This window comes from Tursiops truncatus, chromosome 2 (genome assembly GCF_011762595.2).
Source record: "Tursiops truncatus isolate mTurTru1 chromosome 2, mTurTru1.mat.Y, whole genome shotgun sequence".
In the NCBI taxonomy this organism is placed as follows: domain Eukaryota; kingdom Metazoa; phylum Chordata; class Mammalia; order Artiodactyla; family Delphinidae; genus Tursiops; species Tursiops truncatus.
Genome location: NC_047035.1, coordinates 125,760,564 through 125,769,270, shown reverse-complemented (window position 1 = coordinate 125,769,270; position 8,707 = coordinate 125,760,564). Strand labels below are relative to the sequence as shown.

The 8,707-nt window shown below is 46.4% G+C and overlaps 1 protein-coding gene across 4 annotated transcripts; it reads right to left on the bottom strand.

Moving 5' to 3' along the window:
- Positions 1–647: 647 nt before the first annotated feature.
- On the bottom strand, positions 648–6,816 carry LYSMD4 (LysM domain containing 4). Of its 4 annotated transcripts, none has more exons than XM_073801338.1 (3): positions 6,800–6,816; positions 5,208–5,497; positions 648–3,107 (listed from the first exon to the last, which is right to left on the bottom strand). In XM_073801338.1, exons 2-3 carry the CDS (start codon positions 5,487–5,489, stop codon positions 2,496–2,498), a joined length of 894 nt encoding a protein of 297 aa, XP_073657439.1. In that variant the 5' UTR covers positions 5,490–5,497; positions 6,800–6,816; the 3' UTR covers positions 648–2,495. The 4 variants fall into 4 exon arrangements, with proteins under 4 accessions (XP_073657439.1, XP_004329846.1, XP_019801498.1 ...); XM_004329798.4 differs by lacking the exon at positions 6,800–6,816 and adding an exon at positions 6,619–6,756; XM_019945939.3 differs by lacking the exon at positions 6,800–6,816 and adding an exon at positions 6,626–6,755.
- Between the last annotated feature and the right edge of the window lie 1,891 nt (positions 6,817–8,707).

Sequence of the window (8,707 nt, the reverse complement as noted above, 5' to 3'; positions counted from 1 at the left end):
ACAACATTAACTCCCAAAACACGCTAAAAATGCAGTAAAATATATAGAAAATGAGCTCCATGGTATCTCTTATGTATACCTAAAACAATTTTAATATTTATTTATTATTTGGCTGCGTCAGGTCTTAGTTGCAGCACATGGGATCGTTTCTGTGGTATGCAGGATCTTTTGTTGTGGCACATGGGCTCTTCTTTGCAGTGCCTGGGCTCAGCAGTTGCGGTGCACAGGCTCTCTAGTTGTGGCATGCGAGCTCCAGAGCATTCAGTGCGGTGTACAGGCTCTCTAGCTGTGGCGTATAGGCTCCAGAGCGTGTGGGCTCAGCAATTGCAGCACACAGGCTTAATTGCCCCCCAGCATGTGGGATCTTAGTTCCCCAACCAGGGATCGTGTCCCCTGCATTACAAGGTGGATTCTTAACCACTGGACCACCAAGGAAGTCTCCTTAATAAAAGTTTTAAAGTATGTTATGCAGACCAATCAGCAAGACTGTACTTGTTACTACCTGTTCTTCACCTGCTGGGGTAACCTTGGGCCCAAGCCCTGGACAGGCCTCATCCCTTGGATATGGACACTTCCATTTTCTCCAACATCATCCCACATCTTTTAACTCTGAATTACCAGCTCCCTTATTAAAAAGGAGGAATCAATTTTCCTTCACAGAAGAAATTATTTTATTCCATTTGAAAAAAAGTATACAGATATTCATTCTTTGCCTGGCAAAAGTCATTTTCTCATGAGAGTCTGAGTCCTGCCTGGCGAATTTAATGGTGACAAATGGTTAGAGAAACCTGTGGCCCTCAGGGGCACAGTGCACACAAACGTTTGGCTGGAAAAGCATTTACATGATCAAAACATTTCCTGTAGCAAAGGCTGATAAGTTCATTTTATCCTGAAGACCATTTGCTTTTGAAGAAAACATTTAATTTTGAAGATAATTTAAATTTGCTAATTGAATCCAGGGCAACATAGTTTTTCACATAACTGAGAGGAGAATGAAACTGGAAGCCCATCTCAGGTACTTCTTCGCCACATTCCCCTCCTCTTACATGATGAGCTCTTTTAAATTGATCTCTAGGCTGAATGTGTCAAATGCCTTAAACCTGCCTAAAACCCAAGAGCAGCATGTTTTCCTCCCTGGAGACAGACCTCCCTAAGGCTGAGCCACCAGCCACCCTGGCCAATTTCCACTCCTTCAAGGGACCGAGGCAGGCTCCTGCCCTCACCCCATTCACCCTTGCTCCACCAGCAAGGTCTCAGAGGCCAACCCATGCCCTCCACGAGCCTCTGAACTTAGCTCCACTGCTGCCTTGTCATAGAAGGAGATGGGCAAACCCCCAGGCCACTCTTTTTATGGTCTTCCACAGCAAGGGTCACCTCTAGGCCCTCCATTAAGTGTTCAATATTTTAACATTATGAGCTACACTGTATTCACTCAAGGAAAAGTGACTGAGCCCCGTTCCTGTTCTGTGGCTCTAGAAGTCCTAAGGATGGAGTCAAGGAAGCAGCAGAAAGCAAGCCCATTCTCCCTGTACCACTCTTCCAGACACATATAGGGGCCAGCAAAAGCTGGATTGATGACTGTTCAGCCTTAGAAGTGTCACATGTTGGGACCTCGGTGAGAGGCACTCATCCTTCTCCCTATACCTACTCCACTCCAGACACTGACCAGAAAGAGCTCCTTCCAAGAATGCTGACTTGGGGGCTCCAGTTAGCAATCACTGTGGAAATGCTCCTCAGGTGAAACAGGGCCATGGCCTCCAAATGTCCTGGCCAGGAAGTGCTTAAAACATGCCTGCGTGTCAGATTAAGGAGCTCTAAAATTACGAGGAACAGAAGTGCTATTTATTCAGTATTATAGCAATTTAGATTTAGGGCTTTTTAAATTCTAGATATGACATTGCCTCAAAAAGGCTGTCTGAGGGGGCAAATGTGAAGCAGGGCTTATTACAATGTCATGTGTCACACTCTGAAACAGGGTGACATCCCATTTCTATTGCACAACACCTTTGTTGGGGGGGACACAAAACTTCATTTGTCACAGCCAGTCACTCCTCCACAGCAGGCAGGGGACAAAGCAAACATCCAGACAACCAAAGCTGATACCAGGGGCTCCCATACTGCAGGTCCATCTGCCAAGGCCATTCATCTCCCTCCAAGCATGTCCAGCTTGGGGACCTACACAGTGCTATTGTGAAGACACTCATGGCCAGTCCACTAAATGCCTTCAAGGAACAGCATCTGTCATGTGTAAATGTCTCTCCTGCCGCTCCTGTTTAGATGTAGGAGGTTGAGGACGCTGGTGTTTTGGCTCCCACAGCCTTGGATTAGGCGAGTCTATTCCCCATGATGACTGTGATTGACATGATGGTGGCTTCTGAAAACGTGTCCATATGTCACAGAAAAAATGCAGCACGCTAAGATATGGCCAGTGTCGACTGATGCACATTAGGAGCCCAAGTGCTAAAGCTGCCCTGATTCCTTAGAAACAACAAGAGCTAGTTCTTCCCGTGGGTGGTCTGACTGAACTGGCTGTCTGAAGAGGGGATGGTTGGCAATGGAATCGCTAATTTGGGGGATTGCCCTAGAACTGCACTCACTGCCATCGAGCCATTAGGGACAGCAGTTGTATTCAAGCTACTAGGGATCTCACTAGTAGTTTGTATTTTAAAATAGACCAAATAAAACACTGGTAAAACAATTCCAATCAGAAGCATGATAAAAACAGCATTCCACCTCTGAATTCCACAGTCTGCACCGTTTGTAGGTATCTTCGGAGGAGTCGGAAGCAATGGCTGACTGGAGGTCTCTATGCAGCAACTTTCACTCAAAAAGATTTCTGACTGCACTGCATGCTCAATATTCTGGTCAATGCCCTTAAAGAAATCCGTCAGTGTGTTAGACGAGGCACCGGCACTGACAGCTGCTCTGTCTGGGTCTGGCTGCTCCTCGAAGGTCACTCTGGTCTCTGTAGATGAGCTCAGGAGGGGTCTGAGTTCTTTGTGGGTCTCTGTTAGTATCCCGTGGTTTTTCACTGGAATCTTAACAGATTTCAAAGCATATAAGTCTTGTTCTCTGATGAAGTTGTTGACTTTCTTGATATCTGCAACCTAGGGAAGCCATGAAGACAAACATCACGAAATGATGTAAAGCTCCTTAAAACTAATATCCAAAAAGTGGTGCTTAACCTTTCTGCGTGATGGTCCAAGCCCACACAGCTTAAGAATCTGATGAACACTGGAAAACTGTACCTACACACAAAATTTAGTTTAGGCTGAATAACTTCGTTTTTTTGGCTTTAACTCAGCCTTAATGTATAGCTTAATCATAAGATTTTTTTATAGACTTACAAGTTTGAACAACTCAAGATTAGTTTTGGAAAAGACTTTGTTTGTTTAAAGTGTGCCTTCAACAAAATGCTTTTAGGTGAAACACATCATGGTAAAAGAAGGCTGTACCCTTTCTACATTTAACTTTTGAGAAAACAGTGCCCCCATCTGGGTGACTCTCTCCTGCATCAGAACTTAATTTAGTAGCTGTAGTAGACATTAGCATTCAGCAAACACAAAGCCTCAGCCAGCTCTACAAACACTAGAACCTAGTTCACCTGTAACAACATTTTAAAAGGTGTGCCCTCATGATTATACGACGTTTTCTTCCCCAGAAGCACTGTATGGCCTATAAACTTATTTTTAAAATAAAAGCGACCTAGAGTTAATTCACTTCAAGGATTTCACAACACTTCTTTTCACTAAAAACATGCAGAGAATATGCATCAACTTGAAAACTATAGATTGAAATCTTCTATTCCAATATTAGGACTTGAGGAGAAAGGAACACGACTGTGAGTTTTAAAAAGTAACAAAGTTTATGACAAATTCCTCTCATAATCAAACCTTAATTTTTAAAAAGTAGGGGGAAATATAAGTCAAAGATAGATCCTCCCTCAAGTTATTGTTTGAAAACTTACCAAAAGCATCAGAGATGGACTCTAAGGTTCTAACTCCTAAGTCCACTTAAACTAGAGTGTAAATACAGCCAACAGACTTTATTCAAATCAATCATCTTCATTATTTTCATTACTTAGCAAGTGCTTTTATCATTTAATTGAATTGGGGTGGTGGACATTTTTAATTTATTATATCCCGAAACTTAAGGTGCTTGAGATATTTTTGTTTTTGATCCTAATAAACTAACATTAAATTTATTTACTTCAAATAGGAAAACTAATCACTTCTTAGATACATTATATAGTCCTTTTGGATTTATTAAACATCACTGTTCCAAGAAGCCCACTGCATCTATTCAGGTCTTTGTAGGAGAGGATTCAGTTTTCAACCCTTGCTCGATAAACCATATAGTATGTCTACAGAAGCTGATTATAAGAGTCAAATATAAATCTCAGTACAGTTTACAGACCACTATGTGTCCCTGGAGACCAGTTTATTTCCCTGGGAAACAACACCTCCACACAACATGTTGAGTCATTTGATCCTTGTTAGGTAAATGACAGACCCTTCAAGGATGAAAAGATTTTTTTAAATAAGTAGCTTATATAGCCTTAGAGAAAGCCATAGTAGCAGCACAGTGCTAGCAAATTGAAATAGTTTCTATCTAGGAGAAAATGCAGCAATTCAATAAATACCTTCCTACTTACTTTGCCATTGTTAATCACGCTGAATGCTAAAAATATAATTAAAGAGAGAAACAGGGTTATATAGATACACAGCATACAAAGGATAGATCATGCAGTTCTAAAAGAGAGAAGGCAAAACTTTACCAATCAAATAAGCTAAAACCAGCAAGAAAGGTTTAGAAAAAGAAAAGTAGCAAAAAAATAAAGCAAGCATACCAAAGAAATCTTGGATAAACTCTGCGTGGCATCTCTGGCCCCATTAGGTCTTAAATAAAATGTGCTCAAAAGGAAAAAGGTTTCAGAATTTCATTTTGGAGGGACAAGGAAGAGGTGCAGAGAGGGAACTGCCCTGTCACCTGAAATTCCTGACTAATTCCCTCTCTCTCTGAGGAACGGAAGGTACTTCCACCTGCCTTCCATCTCTAGCTAGACAGGGGTATCTTTTACTCTAGAGCAGGCTTCTTCCAACCACCTCTGGGGTCAGAAAGGGTCCCCACCCTTCAGTGAGCTCCTCTGTTCCTCTAAACACAGGCGCTGAAGGGCAGGTGGCGCCTTCACCTGTGGAGTTTCTTACTTTGCAGCCATACTGAAGAGCGAGCTTGTTGAGGCTGTCCTCCTGGGCCAGCTCCCGCTGCAGCAGCACCACGTCCCCTGCTCCTGGCTGGTGAGGGTGGTGGGCACCCTTCTTCTGGCGCTCCTTGCCCCGGGGCCGCAGAGCTACTTGGTGGGACTCTTCCTCAGAGGAGTCCCCGGAGTCCCCAACACCATTCTCAAACATGTAAATGTGGCTGGTCGGAGTCCTACAGACCATGGCTGGGCCTTGGAAGGTCTTGGCTAATACTTCCTTCTGCCTCATTTTCTTAACTGAAAACCAAACCCCAGGGTTAATTCCACACAAGGCATATTCATTCCTCTGTGGCTACACTGAAGATAAGTGTCTTCTTGTTAGAGATGACTCCTTTCCCTAATATAAATACTCAACACATACCATCGGCACAAAAAATGTCAAAACGTGTTTACGCTGGCTGAGATGAAGGGAGAGAGACAGGCAAATAAATACACTCTTTTTTTTCTAATTGCATACTTTTTACGCAGAAAACAAGAGAGTCCTCTTTCTTCTCCCCTTATTCCTCATCCATAGCTATGTCTCCCCAAAACCCACATATGCCGATAAACAACTTCTCTTTTCGGTCCCAGAGTAGTAAAGAAGCAGCTGGGATCACTGCGATGAGAGGTGAAGACTGTTCCCAACTTCCTTCCTTGCACAGACCCTTTGTACAAAAAAATTCTTGCTCAACACTTCAAGCATTCCAAAGTAGCTTCACTTAAGGTCAAGACTAAGGTCACTTACTTAGAAGAACAATGAGACTAAATAATCTTGATTTTGAAACGACCTGAATTATATAACACGTGAGGCAAGCTGGGGGAAGATTTCTGTCAAACTAAGAAATTCGTCCGGTTTCTCACAGGTCCCTTGGCCTTCAGAATCTCCCCGTGTCTGGTTATTTTCACTTCCCGACCAGTGCGGAAGCCACAATACAAGCCTTTCCCCTCTCCAAGTTGCTCGAATGAACTTCCAGAAATGAAATCTCCAACCCGGGAACGAAAGCCTCAAAAAGAGCTGGCTCCGGGTTTCTTCGGAGCCAGGAAGAGATGCGGCCCCCTCGGGACTGCGTGGCCACGGAGCGACCCCCCCCCCACACCTCGCCCCAGCCCCCTCCCCGCACTCCGGGGGCTCCGCCGGCCGGGATGAGGGAGGGAGGAGGCGGCTCTCCGGGTGCCCGAGGGTCACCTGCGACGGTCCGAGCTCGGGCGGACCCTCCCGTCGGAGCTCAGCGCCTGCCAGGAGCCCCGGCGGCTCGCAGGCCTCAGTTTCCCTCGGAGCTCCTTCCGCGAAAGGGAGCTGACTATAAAAAGCGAGAGCAGCCCGCCTCTATGCTTAGACGGGTGGGGCCCCAACATTCCACAAAGGCACGACCTCCGACCTCTGACCTCCACCCCAGAAATCTCGGGGCAGTCCTCGACGGTCTGGGACGCTGCACCTCCAGCTGCAGGACGCTGACCTCAGAGACCCAGGAGTGGCGGCTCGCCACCCAGCCGACGAGCTGTGCGACGCCGCAGCACCGCAACAGGCGCACGCAATTCCCCCTCCCACAAGCCGGGTACCTCAGCGTCCGGGATCCGCCGAGACCGATCGCAGCCGCCGCTGCTGCGCCTGCCGATTGGCTGCGGAAATCAGCAGGTTCCCGGGGGCGGGGACGGCGAGGCAACCAATGAAATCAGCGGTGGGCAGGGACTGGGACGAGCCGGGCAGTGCTGAGAGGTCAGCACATGACCTGCGGGGAGCGAGGCCCCGGGGGCGGGGCCGGGGCCGGGGCCCTGGGTCTGGGGCGGGGCCTCAGCTCCTGGACTGACGCTTGCCACACCCGCCCGCCTGCAGCTGCTGCACCGGCTAGTTCTGGCTCCAGTTTGTGCCTCTGCTCTCTCTCCCAGCTTTCCGCTGAGCCTCGGCTTTTTCACCCCGCCCTATGTCCATGGTCTGTAACGAGAGCTCAGATACCCAGTAGAGTCGGTGTCACCAGCTGAGGCCTCCGGCGGAAAAGGAGCCCCTCTGGCTCGGTCTAGGACGGTGAGGGGTCTCCGCATGCTGAGCCATCTCTGGCCAGAACACAGGAGGAGTTTGCTTCGCCGCGCCCCGCCCAAGAGGATAAAAAAGAAAAGTCCACCAATGTAACACACTGAACCACGCAAACACGGACCAAGGAAACATAATTTATCAAGTGTCAGATGGCAGAGGACTCCTTAAGCTTAAACGTGCTGGATGAACTCTTTCACACACTAAAGCACAAAAGTTTAAAACTGCAAAAGATTAAAATCCTTAATTGAGAGAGACCTCATTGAATTAATAAGAAACACACTAAGATTCCGGTAGATAAATAGATGAAGAGCATTGAGTACACAATTCTGCAGAAGCAGAATACAAATGGCTATCAGGGAAGAGAAATTAACCCTCACTAGCAATCAAATTAAACCACAAAGCAAAAGGATTAAAACAGTAAGATCTCAGAAACCCCTTCTATGGCTTTCCATCCCACTTAGAATAAAAGTCAAGTTCTTTATCTTGGCAGACAAAGTCCAGGGTGGTGTGAGGGCTCCAGCACAGTCTACCTGTTCCTTTCAGCTACGCCCCACTTTTCTCTGGCCTTTAAACACCCAGATCTCCCACCTCTGGCCCTTCACAGGAATGTCCTTCTCTCAGCTGCTGGCATGGCTAGACCTTCTGACCCTCAGGCCTCAGATAAGTCACCTTCTCAGCAGGTGTCCACCCTATATACATGTGTGCTCCCTCCGTGTTCTGGCAGATCAATTTGTTTCTTCATTGCACTTCCCGCTTAATTTACTTGTTTTATTGCCAGAATCCTCCTGCCCCTAATTATCATCTCTGTTTTGCTCACCACTCCCAATGCCCAACTCTGCTTGCACTTAGTAGGTGCTCATTAAGTAGTGGTTCAATAGGAGAGACATTAAGTGACCTCAGTAAAGTACACAGGAAGGAAGTAACAGCACCAAAATCCAGTTCCTTCTGTGTTTGATTCCAAAGGCCCAGCTGTCTGGTCCAGAGCACCTAGCCATGGCCTGGTATATTTGGCAAGCCTAGGAGTCAGAATTTAAAAGTGTGATTAATGGGAGAGGAGTCAGAACAGAACGTGCAAATCTGAATTAATATAGTCACACTCTGATCAGTTATAGTTGCTTCTTTCATTCAGCTGTCCAATAAAAAACAAATCCAGATTCAGGAGGGACTTTTTTCAAAAGGATTACTGCCAGCGGAGAAAGGGACTGTTGCAGTGGGGGAGGAGGACTATTGCAATAGAGAGAAGGTCTATAATGCCTGCAAGCATCTAAGAGTTAGGCAGAAAGGGTTGCTCTTTTACAAAGAGGAATAAACAAGACTAGAAAGAACCAGGTGTGGGGAAGTGGGATGAAAGGGTGGCAGGACTGGATAGTAAATCCAGCCTATTCTCAGGTGGGACTGTATGCTGGCTCAGGCTGAGGCTGGGCCAAAGTTCATTC

Bases quoted from the DNA above. Each gene is read 5' to 3' on its own strand.
- LYSMD4 (XM_073801338.1), bottom strand. From the start codon at position 5,489: ATGAGGCAGAAGGAAGTATTAGCCAAGACCTTCCAAGGCCCAGCCATG. The intron at 3,108-5,207 runs GTAAGAAACTCC...TGGCTTCCCTAG, and splicing joins CTCTTCAGTATGGCTGCAAA to GTTGCAGATATCAAGAAAGT.